Below are 20164 nucleotides of genomic sequence, written 5' to 3' on the forward strand. Positions count from 1 at the left end.
TTTGATTGGTAGTTTTATCAAAGAACATCCAAAACAGCAGACCAAAATAAGGAAAGTAGGTGCCACTTTGCTTGTGCTGCCATTTCCTCCAAGTTCAGTGGTTTAAAGCTGAGATTCACAAGCAACTTCTCGTGGGCAAAGTCAAACTGGAACACTTGACAGACTTGTTCTTGACAACCCAGATCACTGGAAAATGCAGTGGATTTCCCTCCATATTTATAATGTAACCAAGCATTCACTAAACAAACACAAAACCCCTAACAGTATTTATCAAAGATCTGGAAATAAATATATGTACATATGTGCAGAGTGGTTCCCTTTATAAATTAAGCCACGTGACCATCAAAGTGATGCTTAACAGCGAAATAGATGGAATCTGCAAGGAGCCGAAATTCTGGGAGTTGCTGGAGGCGCAGAGGTCAAAAAGGCTGCCTTGGAATTTGATTTTCCTAGATTCCTTTTTCAACATCTCCCAGATAGTTGCTGCCTCCCTCTGGCACTCCCAAAGGGCAGCCACGGCACAGGTGTGAAACTCTTCCCAATATCTGCAGCAGGAGAAAGAGAAGACTTAGTTTCTTTGCATAAAACAAAGAAGTCACAGTTAGAAATCGCTTATCTGTAAAGCAGAACATATAGCAGGGATCATCAATGCAGTGCCTGTGGGTGCTCACCAGTTGCTCTTATGGGACCCATGAAATGTCTTAGTAAATATCCCCTCAAATCCACAACCCACAAAAGGCTCCTTGCTCTTTCTGCTCAGTTCCTGTTTGCTTTGGCTTGGCCTCTTATATGCTGCCTACAGCAGCCATTTTGTGTAAAGCCACACCCCCCATGCCAGCCATTTTGTGACTGGCACCATGGCACTCAAAATGTTCACTGGCTCAAAGAGGTTGTCCACCCCTGACATAAACCCTGAATGGTTTGTTTGGTTGGTTGGTTGGTTGGTTGGATGGATGGATGGTTGGTTGGTTATGACCAGAGTAGGCACTGTTCCAGCCTTCTCAATGTGATTCTGTCCACCTTAGAGGAAGAAAAAGGGCAATCCAAGTCTAGCAGCACTTCTGTGATATACTCACATTGCTGCCATGAATATGAATTCATGATCCCTGTGCCAAATTTATCCCCATAGGAACAAGTTCTATAGGCAGTCCTTCCTGAATAACTACTAGGATACCTAACATTTTGCTTTTGTGCATACGAATGCAGCCTAAATGAGGAACATTGGATGGATGTTGAAAGAACCAAATTTCAGGATGCCTAAGCAGTTTTCATGGGGACACAGGTGGCGCTGTGGGTTAAAGCCTCAGCGCCTAGGACTTGCTGATCGAAAGGTCGGCGGTTCGAATCCCTGCGGCGGGGTGCGCTCCCGCTGCTCGGTCCCAGCGCCTGCCAACCTAGCAGTTCGAAAGCACCTCCGGGTGCAAGTAGATAAATAGGGACCGCTTACCAGCGGGAAGGTAAACGGCGTTTCCGTGTGCAGCTCTGGCTCGCCAGAGCAGCGATGTCACACTGGCCATGTGACCCGGAAGTGTCTCCGGACAGCGCTGGCCCCTGGCCTCTTAAGTGAGATGGGCGCACAACCCCAGAGTCTGTCAAGACTGGTCCGTACGGGCAGGGGTACCTTTACCTTTAAGCAGTTTTCATACAGGACTTCCGGGTCGGCGCCATCGCCGAATGGCGGGCTCCCTCCGAGCTCCGGAGGGAGCCTGCTCGGCAGGGGCTGGGTCCTACCGCACCGGCGATGCGGGGACCCTCAAAAACCACGGCCAGAGCGAGGCCGTGGACATGGAGACTCGGCTGGCACCGTTAGCGCCCTCCCGGCTCGTGAAGGAGCCTTTTTAAAGGCTACGGATCGGGCGCCGGGGAGAAGCGTGGTGCTTTGAGTTCTCTGCTATCCCTGCCGAGCGCAGCCGCATGCCATCCGGCGGAGAGCGCTGACTTCTTCTATTGAAAATCTGGACCTAAAAGAAGAACCCGTGAGTAATTGGATTACGGATTAAAAAAGAGGGATAAATTTTTAAAATCTGGAGCGAACGGGGGAGGTGGAAAAAAGGAAGTCAGCCTACCCCTTAATTGTAGAAGAGCCAAAACAAAGGACTTAACGACTAAGATCGAGCGTATCTCTATCTTCATGAATTAGCAACTTTGCGAGGGAAAATTATAAGACTGTGCTGGAGGAGAAAAGTGGAATTTGTATTAAAAAAACAACCCCCCCCCCCCGGAATCCCTGGAGTGATCCGCGAAACTACCTGGGGAAGAGCATCGGGAGTTTTGACAGCTGTCAAAGGCTGTCAAAACGGAAGAATAAAGCAGGGACTTTGCTTTGAGGACTTTGCCGGTTACATTTGTTTTAAATTGTATACAAATTGTTTCAAATAAGGATTTACAAACTATTTGGACTAATGGATTCGATCTGGAAGGGAACTTAGTTACTGCGATCCACCTAGAGGAGCTGAGCGACATTGCATGTGTTTTTCTCAGGAAACCTGAACAGTTGTAACTTTTAATCTCTTGGGAACTGCAGAAATGGAACATTGTTTTGTCTACAGAGGGCTACAAACTACAGGAAACAATGGATTCTTTAGTTGGAAAACGAAAGGGACATGACATAATGTTTTGCTTCTGAATAACAAGCCTCTGCAGAAAATAAGAAGGTCATGGAAAAAGAACATTTTTGCGGGAAAACAGGGAAACAGAAGGAGGAGAGAGAATGACAAGAATATGGAAACATCATGAACTGGACAGAATTGGGAACATTTGGGACATCCAGATTTGACAAGCTTATGGAAATTAAATGGGAGTTTCTTACTCCTGGATATAAAAATCTGGATAGAAAAAATGGGCCCCTTTTTGAGACAGACTCCTTCCAAGATTGGACATTTGTAATTAAATATGACTGGCAAACTACTAGAGGGATATGGATTAAGCGGGTAGGAACTTCAGGAAGACATTAGGATGAAGGGATAGAAGGAACACAACAGAGAAAGGGGGGAGGGAAATTTGGAATCCAAAGGTTGTAAAATTATTTTTTTATCTTTATATCTTTTTTTCTTTTTTTATAAAATTTTGAAAGGGGGAACTCGTGGAAGGGAAAAAATCGATCTTAGGGGATGGGAATTTGGAAAAATTGGGTTATTGATGTTAAGTGAGTCATGGGATAAAAACTTGTTGAATTTAATTGCTTATTCGGAAGATTTGGAACGCAATTGGGGGCGGGAAGGGGAAGTCCTGGCTTTGGTTTTGGAAGAAAGTGTATGAATTGGATCTAATTTGTTTTTAATTTGGAAAATCTTAATAAAAATTATATTAAAAAAAAAAAATAAGCAGTTTTCATACAGGATAGGATACCCTGAGAAGGTTGATCTAGCTCAAGGGTGGAGACCTTCAGGCCCTGAGAATGAATGTGGTTCTCCACACCTCTCTCTAGGCTTCACCTCCTCTTCAGCCACCCTCTTTAGCTGGCCCTTCTCCATACCATCCTTGAGTGTTTTTGCCTGGCTGGAATGTGTCTTTGAATGCAGATAATGCCTCTTGTTGGATGGAGAGGGGTGTGTAAGTGCACAAACTAGCCTACCGTTTAAAATTTACATAAGTTTCTCCACCCACTTTTGCCTCTGGCCCCTCCCACCACAAACGCTCAAAACAGGGTGCAAATGAAATTCTTGGTTAATCAATTCCAGTTCTTCCAATGAATACATGGATTCCAGACTAAATAGCTTGAGCTATAATGGATTTTTTAAAAGGGGGCGGAAGCAGGACATAGGACAGAGTCCTGAGTATACCCCCTTGCTAGGCTGTTACTGTAATAGCTGCACTGTGAAAGTGAATTGTATCTTTTCTGGCTTTGCTGAAACATTTTCCTTCTGGAAATGTTTGATTGTAATGTTACAATGGGTCCCTCCAGATGTCCTTTTGATTGTGCATTCATGATTATTTGTGCCCATGATTGTATCAGTGAGGTTATATGTGATCCCACTTTCAGTACTATTTGTGCCTGCAATAATAATGATTATTTAGTTACAGATAGGTAGCCGTGTTGGTCTGCCATAGTCAAAACAAAAACAAAAAAAAATTCCTTCCAGTAGCACCTTAAAGACCAACTAAGTTAGTTCTTGGTATGAGCTTTCGTGTGCATACCAAGAACTAACTTAGTTGGTCTTTAAGGTGCTACTGGAAGGAATTTTTTTTTGTAATGATTATTTATTTATTTATACCCCGCCCATCTGGCTGGGTTTCCCCAGCAACTGTTTCTTGGTGGACATCCTGCTTTGTTTGCAATCGGTGCATGTCCTGTAGTGTCCAGCTGGAATCCTGGAACTTTATCCTGGAACCACAAATGTGCAAAGGTATTTGCTCCACTTTCATTGTGCTATTGCACAAGAGTGCCTCCCCAGACAGCAATAAGGTGGCGACATTGGGGAAGTGTCACTAAACATCTAATAAAGCTGAATGTGTGGATGGTCTGCTATAAATCCATCACTAATGCACAACTATTGCATTAATGCAGGGGTCTGCAACCCGCGGCTCCGGAGCCGCATGTGGCTCTTTTACACCTTTGCCACGGCTCCGGGGCGGATACTAGCGAGGGGAGGAGGCGCATTGTGCGCCCTGACACTCCCCACTGTGACGGGCGCTGTACTGGCTGTGATGTCGCATGGGGGCGGTGCGTGCGTTAGTCACGCACTGTCCCGACGTCACCTTCCCACCCGCTGTCAGATCGCGGCTCTGGAGATATATGTTTGTTTTAAATGTCGCAATGGTTTTGCGGCTCCCAGTTTTTTTTCTTCTTCGGAAACGGGTCCAAGTGGCTCTTTTTGTCTTAAAGGTTGGAGACCCCTGCATTAATGACATGTTGGCGAACACACCCACCAAAAACCCACCAGTCTTTCTCACCTAAGTGGGACATTTTGCCCAAAGAAGACCCTGGTTATACAAAAATCATCTTTTGTCCAAGGCATCCTTACACAATCATGAAACAAGGCTGGTGTGTGTGTGTGTCTGTGTGCATAAAATCTCAGAGAACACTTATCTGATTGCCAGCTGTAAAGAGCTCATTAAATAGAACTATTGTGGCAGAATAAATGTCCTGAGATAATAATGAGAGAAGCTGCTGCCAAACAAGGTAAACTCATTTTGCCTTAAAACAAGCCTTGCTTCTGCAACCTGCAACAGCATAATTGCAGGGGGCAAAGGAGAAATTTAGTGAGTTAGCAGCTGAAAATTATTTGACTTCAACAAAGACAGGAAGAGCGAGGCATGAAAACTGAAGTGTCTACTTTGAAGGACATTTTTTGTGCGTATTTGTTCCTCTTCACTCTTTCTCCCCCACCCTTCCCCATCTCAGTTGGGTAATCACAACCCCCAGCATGCATCAGTTTTTGCAGCCTCCATCTGTTCACAAACACAGGCCATAATCACATGACCTGTCAGCGTTGGACTCTGGGGGAATGTTGCACAACTAAAACCAAACAACAAATACAATCAATTTCATAGCAGGCTGCTTTCTGAGGCATCAGTTGTTATGATCTCCATATCTGTCACTGACCAGCCTTTTCTCACTAGCAGAGGGAGAGAAACATGGAACAGGAACATCATGGGAAGACAGTATTGTTTTAATTCCATTATAGCAGGAAAGAATGGCAGGGCATATCCAGGATGACAGTAACTCAGGTCTTGCAGCACAATGATAGGTTGTGTGTATTCTGTATTAAAGCAAAACAAAACAAGAAAGCCTTGCTCCGCATCAACAAAATGTGAATCCAGTGGTCTGTATAAAGGAGGTTAATTAAGGCTTGCATATGCTCATATAGTTTGCTTCATTAATTCTGCTTCTCCAATTCATGAGAAGAGGCAAAGATATGGACAGGCAGAGTGCTGAAGCCCTGGTTTCCGACCCAATTAAGTGTGTCTTCCCCATAGTTTCTGATATTTCATCCTTTGTGGTGGACACATTTTCAGACCCAACTTCATAATCTTTTAAGGGCTAGAAATTTCAATAAAAGTTGAGGTTCTCTAGGTGCTGAACGTGCCTAGTACTAAATTTCACATGTGTACGGGTTAAGCACACAGAACCTCTAAATATATGTATACAGCCCTGATCTGGATCCATTTCCTAATTCTTAAAACATGGTGGATTCTGTATAGGCTGTTGTTGTTTATGTACTGATTTACTGTGGGGAAAAAGGGGGGGCCTTGTTCCCAGGTAAGTGCAGTTAGGGTTGCATCTGAACAAATTAAATCACCTCACACCATCACCATAGGAACCCTCGCCTGCAATCTAAAGTGGTATGGCCCAGATACAAAGTTTTACATTACTACCTCAGTGAGGTAAATCTCCTAAGAAAATGAGCAAAAGTTTGGGGGGGAGAGTTCTTGGGGATCACTACTACAGAGAACGAGAGCTACCCTTTAGCTATACAGTGGTACCTTGGGTTACATACGCTTCAGTTTACATACGCTTCAGGTTACACACTCCGCTAACCCAGAAATAGTGCTTCAGGTTAAGAACATTGCTTCAGGATAAGAACAGAAATCGTGCTCCGGCGGCGTGGTGGCAGCAGGAGGCCCCATTAGCTAAAGTGGTGCTTCAGGTTAAGAACAGTTTCAGGTTAAGAACAGACCTCCGGAACGAATTAAGTACTTAACCTGAGGTACCACTGCACCACGGAGAGTTAGAAAGTGGGGTTTAAAAACAGCAGCAAGAATCTGGTGTGTGGCTGAGCTTGCTTGCTTGCAGTGATTAAGAAACTGAACTACCAACTGGAAGTCCCCAGTCTGACTCTCTCAGACTCATTCCTCTCCACTTGAAATATGGAGGCTAATATACTGACTTACTCTGCAAAGTTGTAAGAAAGTGAAAGGCCGTACAGCATCTTATATCCAAGGGTTCAATTTCCAAAGTCTCCAGGTAGTGCTGGCAAAGGCACCAGCTTGAAACCTTGAAGAGCCACCACACCCATAAGTGTAGACAATACATGAACCAACAGTTCAATTTGCTATAAGGCAGGTACCTTCCTGTGTTCCCAATTGTAACTAGATAGGTGTGTGTGAAGCGCTTTGAACTCTTGAAAGTTCTTAACAAATATTATAATTATGAATTTGGAGGGGGTAGGCTGTATGCCTGAGCGCCCTTCTAATTCCTGGATCCAGCATGGATTCAATTCCTCGAATAGCTGGGCTAGCTTCCTGGTGAGGTGCAGGCCATTAAGGTAATAAAGGAAGTGGCTCTGTGCCAGGTGGCAAATGAGTGGGGCCACTCTCCCTCAACTCGCTGGTAGTTAGAAAGACAAAGACCAGAGAGTTAAGGTGTCTGAGGTAGAAGCAAGGTTGCAGGCAGGCAGGCAGGCAGCTGGGAGACAGAACCATGCCTGATTTCTGCTGGAATCCAAGGCTGTGGCTATGGGAGAAGCAAGACCTTCTTGTTAATGCTGCGAACCCTTCCATCATAGGCTCAGGTTGTAGATTTGTGTAAATAAACCATATATCCTAAAAACACCACAGTCTCTGCTGTACCTCATTCCAAAGGAAACACAAACCCTGGGTGAGCGCCTGGAATCTCGAACTGCTCAGAGATTCAGTAGCGTGCAATATTATTACAATGACTATTCCCCAAAGACACCTGCTTCTTGGGAGAAAAGCAATGACAAACCTAGACAGCATCTTAAAAAGCAGAGACATCACCTTGCCAACAAAGGTCCGTATAGTTAAAGCTATGGTTTTCCCAGTAGTGATGTATGGAAGTGAGAGCTGGACCATAAAGAAGGCTGATCAACAAAGAATTGATGCTTTTGAATTATGGTGCTGGAGGAGACTCTTGAGAGTCCCATGGACTGCAAGAAGATCAAACGTATCCATTCTTAAGGAAATCAGCCCTGAGTGCTCACTGGAAGGACAGATCATGAGGCTGAGGCTCCAATACTTTGGCCACCTCATGAGAAGAGAAGACTCCCTGGAAAAGACCCTGAGGTTGGGAAAGATGAAGGGCACAAGGAGAAGGGGACAACAGAGGACGAGATGGTTGGACAGTGTTCTCGAAGCTACCAGCATGAGTTTGACCAAACTGCGGGAGGCAGTGGAAGACAGGAGTGCCTGGCGTGCTCTGGTCCACGGGGTCACGAAGAGTCGGACACGACTAAATGACTAAACAACAACAACAAGTTCCCAAGGCTCAAACTCCAATTCAGGCACAATGCCCCTCAGAGGTCATCTTCCCTTCATCTTCCCTCCTCCCAGTGGCGTAGCGTGGGAGGTGCCAGGGGTGCCGGCCGCACCGGGCGCAACATCTGGGGGGGCGCGAGTCCAGAGGGAAGGGACAAGTTCCTTCCTCCGCCGGGCTCCCCGCCGCCGCCGCCGCCGCGCTCCACTCACTGCTCGCAGGAGGAGCAGCCGCTGCAGCAGCGCCGACGCCGCCTGGCCGGGCACGGGCAGCCTCCGCACCCCGACGCCACCGCCATCCCCTCGGCCCAGCCACAGGCAGCGGCTGCTTCTACCGACTGGGAGGGAGGAGAGCTCCGAGGGGCCTCGCTGCGCCCTGCGCTCCCCAAAACCCTCCGAGAGGAAGCCGGCGGGCGGGCGAGGGTCTCCCGGCGGAAGGGGGCGCCGCTAGCTCCGGCTCTCAGCGCAAGTCTCAGCCGCGGGGGGGGGAGCGAGGACGGAGCGCGGCTGGAAGCCCCCGGACCCGGCCAGGAGGAGGAGAGGCGCTCGCCAAGCCCGGATCTGGAGCGCCTCGGAGCGCGGACTCCACCTACAGCCCAAGGAGAGGAGGGGCGGGGAGGTGCCCGAGGGGAGGGGGCTTCGGCTGCCTTGGCTCGCGGGGGCTCCGCAAATAATAAATGTAATAAATTCCTGCTGAGCCTTAAGGGGGGGTCCTTGGCTCCTTCGCTCGCCCCCAGCCCCAGTGGCGTAGCGTGGGTGGGTGCAGGAGGGCCTGCCGCAACATCTGGGGGGGGCGCTCGCACTCGAGTGCTAAAATCCATGGGTTAGGGGGCGCAAATTACTTGCCTTGCCCCGGGTGCTGACAACCCACGCTACGCCACTGCCTCCTCCAAGACTTTCTTGTCTCCTTCATTAACCTCCTGCCCAACCCTACAATATGTCTTTACCCTCTCCCTAATCTGGCTTCGCCTTTTGCTGGTTCCCTATTCTTATTTATTGCTTTTTCTGCCTTTCTAATCTCAGCATCTTTTTTCTTGCTGGGCTAGCTGGTTTTATGCCTTCCCAGAGCTTTGCCTCTTCCTTGATTGCATTCCTGGACAATGGCACCCATTTATCTCAGCAAACTTTTTATCTCTTCCATCTCCCTTGCTCGCTTTTAATCAGGCCCAGACCTGCTCCAGGGGCTGAGCTGCTTGGTGCTTTGATACTTGATTGCCTTCCCATCTATCCTGATTTGATTACAAATAAACAAATGGCTGCATATCCACCTCACTTTGAAGCTGCCCCTCCTTGGAAAGGCCAAATGGATTCAAGACTGACTTGTGCCTTTTTTAGGCCTCTGCCCTGAATCAGTGCATTTCATTGATTACAGTATTACTATCCATAATTATTACCATATGTTTTATTTATTTGCTTGCAAGCTCTCTGACCCACCCGTCACCGTAAGGCTCCAATGTGGGTTACAACTATAGAAAATACAATTATAAAAATAGATAAAACAATGACAATGATAAAAAAATAGAATTGTTCTAACTGGAAAAGAACAGATGCAGAGGACTTTATACATGCGTGTTGCAGCATATATAAAAACATAATGAAACATTAAACTTTTAAAAGCTTCCTTGTACAGGGCTGCCTTCAGATGTTTCCTAAATGCTATATAATTACTCATCTCCTTAACATCTGATGGGGGGGGCATTCCACAGGGTTGGTGCCACTACCAGTAAGGCCCTCTGCCTGGTTCCCTGTAGCTTCTCACATGGGTATCTATCTACCTCCCCCCCCCCCCCGCCTTGCAGCTAATATCACCTCTGAAGGATAGAAGTGGGGCCTAATTTCATGATGCTCATAAATAAACAGTTCAGAGGAATAAGAGTAATATCTCTCTGGCCTCCATGTCACCTCTGACACCACAATGCTACACCCCTCCCCAAGGTAATTATATTTATATCTTATTTTTAGAATAGTTATAAGCCATCTTGATGAGCAGAAACCTTCTCAGTGGATAACTTATTTGTAAAGGTAAAGGGACCCCTGACCGTTAGGTCCAGTCACAGACGACTCTGGGGTTGCAGCACTCATCTTGCTTTATTGGCCAAGGGAGCCGGCATACAGCTTCCGTGTCATGTGGCCAGCATGACAGCCACTTCTGGCGAACCAGAGCAGCACCTATTTATTTACTTGCACTTTGACGCGCTTTTGAACTGCTAGATTGGCAGGAGCAGGGACCGAGCAATGGGAGCTCACCCCGGGAGCTCACCCCATCGCTGGGATTTGAACCTCTGACCTTTTGATCGGCAAGCCCTAGGCTCTGTGGTTTAGACCACAGCGCCACCCACGTCCCGTTTCATCCTTATTCATAGGATCCTTTAAACTGTATTTCCACACTTTCCAAATTCAGGGGTGGGAAGGAAATGCCAGATGCCCCAAAACAGTGTGTAGCCCCCCAGCCTCACTTTCCCTGAAAAGAGGCAATGAGTGGGGGGGGGCAGTGAACAACTTAGTAAAAGCAGGGTGTGGTGAGATGGCAAGAACAAGGATTTATTTAATGGGGCTAGGAAAAGAAGGGAAGAAACAAGAGGTATGTGGTGTGCATGAAACTGTGGCGTCAAAGCAAGTGTTATCCCACACTTTCCGGTGCAATTTTCCATTTTGGAGAACCGGGTTTGTTGCCCAAGAGCTCCAAATCTGCTTTAATAGTGCAACCTGAATTTGCCAGTGTGTGTGATTAGATCCCACTTGAGAAGAACGACTGTTTGCATGCACTCTTTAAAGTTTCTCAGGCATATCTCTGCCTCTGGTGAAGGCCTCAAGCCTCTGTGAGGCTACAACATGGCAGCTGGTCTCTCTGTGGTTCCTTCTCCCTTCCTCCTTTTCTATATGCTCCCCATTCTTCTCTCAATCTTTTCGGAATCTCCTCAGGAATGATCCTCCTCCCTCTTCCTTCAACATCTCCTCAGACCACCAATTATTCCTTCTCGTATAATAGCTCCTGAGGGCTGCCACCCCTGGGCTATGCTGTAGGCATCCCACAAGAGTGGGGGGCGGGCATAGGGTTACAAAGTTATCAGGGACTCTGCCCCATGTGCCACTGAAGCAGTCCAGGAGGGGATAAACAGGATGAGAGGGAAACACTTTCCCTCCTTTATTAATTACACATCAGAGTGCTGTGAAGAGGGCAGAAATCCTAACAACCTTAGAAGGGGGAAACCAAGATTTGGGATGTGTGCATCTAATCACAAGGCTCCCTGACCCCAATTTCTCTGGGCTGAAGGCATGCCACATGCTTCCTTTCAGCCTAACGGGCACATAGCAGATGGAGCGGTTATACCCATGCTCTTTTCTCAGATGTCCGTGTGTATATTAAACAAGCCAATGTAAGAACACATGAATCTCCTTTTTACCAAATCAGACCATTGGTCCATCAAGCTTAGTATTGTCTACACTGACTGGCAGCTGCTCTCCAGGGTTTTAAATGTGTCTTTCCAACCCTACCTAGAGATGCTGGGGATTGAATCTGGGGGCTTTCTGCATGCAGAGCAGACCGCTCTACCACTGAGCTATGGTGGTGCCCCTGGATATGCAGGAAAATGTACTTACTGTCTGTGTGTGTGGAGTCTCATTTTCCTGTCCTAGATGTGGAGTAGATATGGAGTCCACCTACTTAATTATGGGAGAGGTCTATGTTTGGAGTATTTAGAAAATATCTGGGGAATAAAAGGTAAAGGGACCCCTGACCACTAGGTCCAGTCATGACCGACTCTGGGGTTGCGGCGCTCATCTCGCTTTATTGGCCGAGGGAGCCGGTGTACAGCTTCTGGGTCATATGGCCAGCATGACTAAGCTGCTTCTGGCGAACCAGAGCAGCACACGGAAACGCCATTTACCTTCCTGCTGGAGTGGTACCTATTTATCTACTTGCACTTTGACGTGCTTTCAAACTGCTAGGTTGGCAGGAGCAGGGACCAAGCAATAGGAGCTCACCGTGCTGCGGGGATTCGAACCGCTGACCTTCTGATCGGCAAGCCCTAGGCTCTGTGGTTTAGACCACAGAACCACCTGTGTCTCATATTCCTGTCCTAGATGTGGAGTAGATATGGAGCCACCCACTAATTATGGGAGAGGTCTATGTTTGGAGCATTTAGAAAATAACTGTGGAATACTTGACACAAAAATTCACAGTGGAGAACAGGATTTGGGGGAGAGTAGCACTGAATCTGGAAGCAAGATGTGTCAGCGATGAATAAATGGTGTTATGTGCATGCTCACCCGCAGACGGCATACAGTCCTTTCATCTGGTCCCTTTCATCTTCCTCCTCCTCTTCTTCCTCATAGCTGGCCATATTCTCTCCTAGTTTTAAGATGCAGTCAGATAAATCTTGGTAAATGTTCTCACACTGGGCTTCTGCAGTCAGTGACCTGAGCAGGTACCCTGCAAATGGAAAGGGGATCCATGTAACTTAATGGAATCACAGAATGGTAGTGTTGGAAGGGATCCCGAGGGTCATTTAGTCCAACCCCCTGCAATGCAGGAGTCACAACTGAAGCATCTATGGCATGGCCATCCGACCTCTGCTTAAAAGCACAGTCTACCTCCTCCTGATTGAGTGTTCCTCTGTCAAACAGCTCATGATGCAAGGAATCTCCTTCGGGCACCCTCATTTCAGATTCAGAGCCAATGCCTTTGAACAATCCTCCTGTCCTAAGCTTTGGATCTGTTTAATAGGCATCATATGAGAGCCAGCATGAAGTTGCTGATAGTGTGCAGGTACTAAGACTTGGGGGCCTTGATGCAAGCTCACAGCGTGGACATAGAAGAAGAGAAGAGGAAGAAGAGTTTGGATTTGATACCCCGCCTTTCACTCCCTTTAAGGAGTCTCAAAGCGGCTAACATTCTCCTTTCCCTTCCTCCCCCACAACAAACACTCTGTGAGGTGAGTGGGGCTGAGAGACTTCAAAGAAGTGTGACTAGCCCAAGGTCACCCAGCAGCTGCATGTGGAGGAGTGGAGACACGAACCCGGTTCCCCAGATTACGAGACTACCGCTCTTAACCACTACACCACACTGGCAATAGCCAGGATTTATGCTAGGGAACAGGCTTTATGTTGTGGGTGGATAGAACCTCAGTTAGTTAAATATTTTTTTTTATTGATTTACTTGATTTAGGGGGAAACAGTTACCCTCCTGCCCTCCCTTGACTATGCCCATGCCTCACAGAGGTGTTGTGAGGATAACATGGCAGAAAGGGGACCATTCATTCTGCCCTGAACTCTTTGGAGATCAGGCAGCCTAAAAATGTAGGTGAGAAATATGTACATTGGAAGGCGAAATGTGACCTGCCCTGAATTTGGTTGTCTGCATTTGCAGAACCTTACAAAGTGAGTACAGAATCATAGAATTGTAGAGTTGGAAGGGACCCTAGGGATCATCTAGTCCAACCCCCTGCAATGAAGGAATATGTGGCTGTCCCATAAGGGGATCGAACTTGCAACCTTGGCATTATCAGCACCACACTCTGTCGAACAGAGCCATCTAGCCCATGCAATACATGTCTAATACACGACCTGTTCATTGTGATGTTTCCTCTGGAGCTGCTGCCAAGTATTCAAATATGCTTGCCAACTTCCCTGCCCTGAGCTCCTATGCCTTTAACAACCCAAGATGCAGACATATAGCAGGGGAAGCTTCTCCCATCATTTCCTGTCTATAGGAGGGTGTGTGTTAATTTTTTTGCTTGAAAGGTTGTTGTTAATAACGACACAGGAGCACTGCCTGAAAAAAACAGTTGGCAACCTACTTAGGGCACAGCCTAGATTTTTATGTCCCCTTTTACCGATGTTCAAAGCAGACGGAGGCTCAAAAGAAATGCGGGGCGGTAGCTAACTAACCCTTAGAACTAGAGGGTGCGCACCTCCGGGATGGCGAGAAAAGACTTTCAGCTTGGCTCGTTACTGAGCTCCATGATCCGGACCCTCTCCAAATCGAAGCACAACCGGGAAGGCTGGTACTCACCCAGCGCGACGAGTAGGAGCGCCGTGCCCATTCGCTGTCCCATAGCCGCCGCCTCCTGCTGCCGCCGCCCTGCTCAGGGGCTCCGGCTGGACTCCACCCCTGACATCAACAGCGTGCCCCCAGGAAGCCCATTCCCCCACCAGCAGCACCCACGGGCGCCTCTTTAGCCTTCCTCCTCCCGGTGAGGAAGCAAGACGGCGCAGGCGACCGCCGAGGTAACTTGGAGGGCTCAGCTGGCTCGGTGCGCCTTGCAAGCGCTCAGCTCCCTCCTCCCGGGGGGGGGGGGAGTCTGCTCAGCCCATCTGGAGACGCCACTTCTTTCCCTCCAGCTGCCTCCCGGGAGCCCAGACCCTTTCTCCTTTCTCCCCCTGCCGAGAAAGGTGGTTTAGTCCAGGAAGGCGCAGCCACCGCGCTCACCGGGGGAGAAAACGGAGGGGTCTGTCCCTTGCCATGCTTTGGTGTTGAGCAGATGTGCGAAGGGGCTAGTTTGACGCTTGCAGGGTGGGAAGTGTCCCGGGTAGGGAGGGAGCTCTCTCTCTCGGGCCGCATGTGGGCAAAACAATCCTAGGAATCGCTCTAGTAGGGCTCCCTTGCAAATAACTGTGCGCAGAGGATTTCAGCCTGAAGCATTTGAAGTGGAAATCTGGGCGGATATTTTTAAAATCCGGACTAGCCACATCTGAAAGGCCACAGACGCCTCACTCCAATTCACACACGTGAGCCCTGGCTAGCAGAATAGAGAGGGACTTTCTTTCTCATTGGACAGAAGGTTTACTCCAGGAAGCAAGAGTAGATGGCTTGAGATGGGATGGCTTCTGCTAAAAAATAAAAGCAGGTCAGCTTTCTTCCCTAACTCTGCAGATGTTTTGGACTACAACTCCCATCAGCATCTGGAGGGCACCAAGTTGGGGAATTTAGGGCTGGGTTTGCCTGCTTTTAGAAACTTGTCTGTGAAACTGACACAATGGCAAGCCCTGCTTAAGGATATTGAAAAGTTCTTTGCTCAGCAGGGCTCTGGAGATAATAAAAAAGTTAGGGTCTGGGTGTCGCAAAACCTCAAGCTTACCGGTTTTATATGTACTGTATTTTCTAGGATTTAACTCTTTGTGACTGCATCTTTTTCATATATCCAAGGTTAAAGGGGTCCCTTCCTGCCCAATGATTGCTCTCAGCTCTGAAGTATAAGAATGTTGGTCTCTGCTCCTATGTCTTAAACAGCAGCTTGATCTGTAAAGGTAAAGGTACCCCTGCCCGTACGGGCCAGTCTTGACAGATTCTGGGGTTGTGCGCCCATCTCACTTAAGAGGCCAGGGGCCAGCGCTGTCCGGAGACACTTCCGGGTCACATGGCCAGTGTGACATCGCTGCTCTGGTGAGCCAGAGCCGCACACGGAAACGCCGTTTACCTCCCCGCTGGTAAGCGGTCCCTATTTATCTACTTGCACCCAGAGGTGCTTTCGAACTGCTAGGTTGGCAGGCGCTGGGACCGAGCAGCGGGAGTGCACCCCGCAGCAGGGATTCAAACCGCCGACCTTTCGATCAGCAAGTCCTAGGCGCTGAGGCTTTAACCCACAGCGCCACCTGTGTCCCAGCTTGATCTGTAGATCATGCTTAAACTCCACAAAGTGAAAAGTTTCACTGGCTGACTTTTGCAGATCAAGCTGCTGTTTAAGACACGAGAGCATGCTAGGCTATTGTGATGTTTATTCCCTTTTTCCTTGCCAGCTGGCAGCCCTATTCTGAGGGTGTTTTTGCATAAGGTGCTTAAAATCACACTTGAGCTTCTTCGATGCTATTTCTGTCCCAAGTGAACGATGCTGATGTAGGAGAGAAATCAAATTGTACATTCTGGTCCAAGCAATCACATTGGACAAGGCAGCTATACAGGAAGCACTTTAGCTTCTCATGTGTAAATACCCTAAAATGCTGGGCAGTTTTGAAAGTGCTGTTGGAGACTTGGGACATTTTTGTCCCATTCATTTATTGATGAATAACATACACATTGAGCTTGGTTGTCTAGTGAGCACTCAGATGTGTAAAGGAGTATCAGTTCCCCAGGACAAATGAAGTTACATAATCCCACAGCTCCGTCTGCCTCAGTGGCTGCAAAACTCAGACTTGAAGCTCTTTGGCAACTACCAAGTGCTTTTTCGGCCCCTGCTTGAGACCTGACTTGTATGCCTGGTAGTCACCAGCCATCAGTGCTAATTGAAGAAAACACATTCTAACCATCAAAGCTCATTGAGTAGCTTCCTTGAGCTGAGCATCAACTTTATTATTATTTTATTTATTGCATTAATACCCCACCATTCTTCCAAGAAGTTCCAAGTGGTGTTGATGCTTTTCCCTGTCTAAATTTTATCTTCATGAAACCCCTGTAAGGTTGCTTAGGCTAAGAGATTATGAATGGTCCAAGGTCGCCCAGTGGGCTTCATGCCCAAACAGGTTTTTAACTCTGGTGTCCCAGTTCCCAATCCAACACTTACCGGTAACCACTATACCACACTACATCATCAACTGACAATAAACAACTTGGGACCTGGCTGTCTGAAGGACCACCTTCTTCCATACAAGCCTGCACAAATTTTTAGATCTCCGGGAAAGGCTTTTTTTCTCTGCCCTGCCAACTTCTGGGAGAGTATTTGCTGGGGACTTAGAAAGAAGGCCTTTTTGGTGGCTAGGGAACTTAGCCTATCTCTGATCTAGTTCTGACAACAAGGCTTTTGGCCTGTCAGACTGACCTGTTTTATTTGTTTCTGCTGATGTTTTTAACTTGAATGATCTGGTTTTCTACCTGTTTATAATGTACACAGTTTTGCTTTTTTTAACCGTGCACATATACAATTACAGATAATAACGGATGCACACTGCATTTTATAGAACTGTTTTAGATTGCATTGTATTGCTTACTAATAAACATTAGTAAGCAAAGAAACTAAACAAAAGGTGGCAATATCTTTACTTGGCATATTACATTTGTATGTTGCAAAGGATTATTGCCATCTGCTGGCTTTTTATTGTAGTCCACGAAGAAATCCAGTTACTTTTTTCTCTATTGATTTGCGGGGGTGGGTAGTGTGGTCTGTTGGACAGGGTTACAAGGTATACAGCAGGGTTGGGGAACCTGTGCCCCCCCCCGACTGCAACTCCCATCAGCTCTAGCCAGCATGACCAATGGTGAGGGATGATGGGAGTTTTAGTCAAGCATCATCAGGAGAGTGACAGTTTTCCTAGCCCTGTTATCTAGTATTCTCAGTATTAGTTCTTATAAGTATGCCTTTTGTAGGTGGTATTGGTACTAAAAATGCAGTGTTTTACAATATTACAGGGATCTAGAAATCCTTTAGGCTTGGCCTTTCCATTATGCAAAACCAAGCAGACAATAAATAGCAATTGTTTGCTAATTATTATTACCGACTTTCTTCTTTCTCAACTAGGGAAGAGTATTTGTAGGGTTTTCTTCCTTAGGTGCAAAAATAAGTTGGCCATCTTTTGGGATTTTGCATCTTGAGTCAATGGGGGTGGGGGACACCATTAGCCATTCTACCTCAGGCATCAAATTTTCTTGGGCCACTACTACTGAAAATATCCACCCCACTATACCTGGGGGTGGGGACTTGTCCTACAAGCCAAGATCCAAAAGGCAGATTAGCTTTGACAGGTGGCAGTCACCTGACATCATTGTGACATTAGATGATTGACTGCTGGGTGGATTGACTGGAGTTGGCCCACAGAGGCAGATCTGGACCACGGGGACAAAAAGGTTCCCCATTGCTGCTCCCAGGTTCAGTCCCCACCATCTCTCGTTAAAAGCATCAGGTAATGGGAAAGATCTGTGTCTGAGGCGTTGGGAAACAACTACTAGCCAATACCAGGCTGGAGGGACCTAAAACTGAGTTGTAGCAACAGCATTCATTGGTATCACCATATAGGCTCCATCCTCTTAATTAAACGTTTCCTACCAGCCCACATTACCATGGAATGAATGAATACAGTGGTAGCTCGGGAGGCGAACGGGACCCGTTCCGGAGCCCTGTTCGCATCCTGAACAGAATGTAACACACGTCTGTGCGTGCGCAGGTCGTGGTTCACTGCTTCCGCGCATGCACGTGACATCATTTTGACAGTCTGTGCATGTGCGAGTGGTGAAACCCGGCAGTAACGTGTTCTGTTACTTCTGGGTCACCACGGAGCGCAACCCAAAAATACTTATCCTGAAGCATATTTATCCCGTGGTATGACCGTATAAAGAAACCCCTTGTGTGTCCCCAAGCCAGGGATTTCTTCACATCTGAAGTCCCCAACCCTGGAACTGCTGGGCACCATAGCACCCTCAGATGCACTTTGGCACCCTCCAAGGCCCCTGACACTCCTATTTTCTATATATTTTAAAAAAACATTGAGGCTTTTTTTTGGTTTTGTGGAGAGCTGTTTGATTGAGAAGGGATTACCAGCTTTGCCCCCTGATAGGTGGAAATCTAGGTTTTCTCCCTCTTTTGTGGGGAAGGGTGTCTGAACATTGCCAGTTTTTCTTCTGTGAAATGTGTATTTTGTGGTGCCCAACACCATTTCTTAGATTTCAAAATGTTCCTCTGAGCATAAAAGGATAGGGGACCCTTGCTCCGCACCATACAAGTGCTCACAGCTACTAGGACAGGTATCCCCAGACTCGGCCCTCCAGACGTTTTGGGACTACAACTCCCATCATCCCTGACCACTGGTCCTGTTAGCTAGGGATGATGGGAGTTGTAGTCCCAAAACATCTGGAGGGCCGAGTTTAGGGGTGCCTGTACTAAGATTTTGCTGTGTTTGTTTTTCCATTGGCAGGCTAGTTGAAGCCTTCATCATTTGCTTGTGTTTGCTGTTGTAGATTTATCTCTAATTAACGTACAGTGTTTTAACTGATGCTCCAGCAATATAACTCTTTGAGGAGGATTTGCAGCTCCTGACTACAATATCCAGGGATGGCACACTGTCCCCTCCCCTATTATTGTCTTTGTCCTCTCCTTTTCACCTTCATTACTTAGTTCTATCCTCTCTAATTAAAAGAGTGAGAACAAGCAGAGTACATGGAATGCATGATAAAGGAGGTGATATGTATTGTGTGGGGTCTGGAAAGAAGATTGTGAAAGGTGGAAAGAGACTGTGAAATCTGACTCAGAGTAAGACTGAGATGACATCCCAAATGACTCAGAGCTGCTAGGCAAAGCGCAGCACATACATTTTAAAATGAAGAAATGCTTTTCTTAGGCATCTGGTTGGGCTATGGTAAGAACGGGATGCTGGATGTGGATGAGACACTGATCCAGCAGAATTTTATTTATGTTCTTGATACATTTGTAGATAGAAGTTTCTTTCTCAGGGAATCAGATGAAAAGAACAGAAGGGATTTCAAAGATTTCTTTGATATCATATAGTAACTACAGCCACAAAGTTTTCTTCAGAAAGACTGAGAAAACTGAAAATGTCTGTTGTGTTCCTGATGTCTAGGGATGAAATTAATTCGCTTTGCTACAAGTAGGGTCCTTTGCTATGGCTGTGAATAAGAAGTGTTGACTAAGGTGAACTAACCACTAGTTGAGTGTTTCCCAAACTTGGATCGCTAGTGTTTTTTGGACTACGATTCCCGTCATCCCTAGCTAGCAGGGCCAGTGGTCAGGGATGATGGGAATTGTAGTCCAAAAACAGCTGGAGACCCAAGTTTGGGAAACACCACTCCAGTCTCTTGCAAGGCGAATGTGATTTATAGCAGAAGTCTTAGATCTTTCTCCTTACGTACCTCCTCTTAACACTGGTGTGTTGGTGGGGTACATGGGTGACATAGAGAATGTCATACTAATACTAGTCTTCAGATACCAAGCCAAATTCTACTTTTCCACCAGTTTCACACTGAGAAGAAGAAGAAGAGTTTGGATTTGATATCCCGCCTTTCACTCCCTTTAAGGAGTCTCAAAGCGACTAACATCCTCCTTTCCCTTCCTCCCCCACAACAAACACT

At 47.0% G+C, this 20164-nt stretch overlaps 1 protein-coding gene across 1 annotated transcript; it reads right to left on the minus strand.

Annotated features, from left to right (window-relative positions):
- On the minus strand, nt 1–14381 carry LOC309373150 (neuritin-like). The gene is made up of 3 exons (XM_081917395.1): nt 14168–14381; nt 12424–12586; nt 1–545 (listed from the first exon to the last, which is right to left on the minus strand). The coding sequence occupies exons 1-3, from the start codon at nt 14208–14210 to the stop codon at nt 320–322; spliced, it is 432 nt and encodes a 143-aa protein (XP_081773521.1). The 5' UTR covers nt 14211–14381; the 3' UTR covers nt 1–319.
- Between the last annotated feature and the right edge of the window lie 5783 nt (nt 14382–20164).

Source organism: Podarcis melisellensis (assembly GCF_964234715.1).
Source record: "Podarcis melisellensis genome assembly, chromosome: 6".
Taxonomy (NCBI): Eukaryota; Metazoa; Chordata; class Lepidosauria; order Squamata; family Lacertidae; genus Podarcis; species Podarcis melisellensis.

Bases quoted from the DNA above. Each gene is read 5' to 3' on its own strand.
- LOC309373150 (XM_081917395.1), bottom strand. From the start codon at position 14,210: ATGGGACAGCGAATGGGCACGGCGCTCCTACTCGTCGCGCTGG. The intron at 12,587-14,167 runs GTGAGTACCAGC...TTCCATTTGCAG, and splicing joins GCTCCTACTCGTCGCGCTGG to GGTACCTGCTCAGGTCACTG. The intron at 546-12,423 runs GTGAGCATGCAC...CTCCTGCTGCAG, and splicing joins GGACTGTATGCCGTCTGCGG to ATATTGGGAAGAGTTTCACA.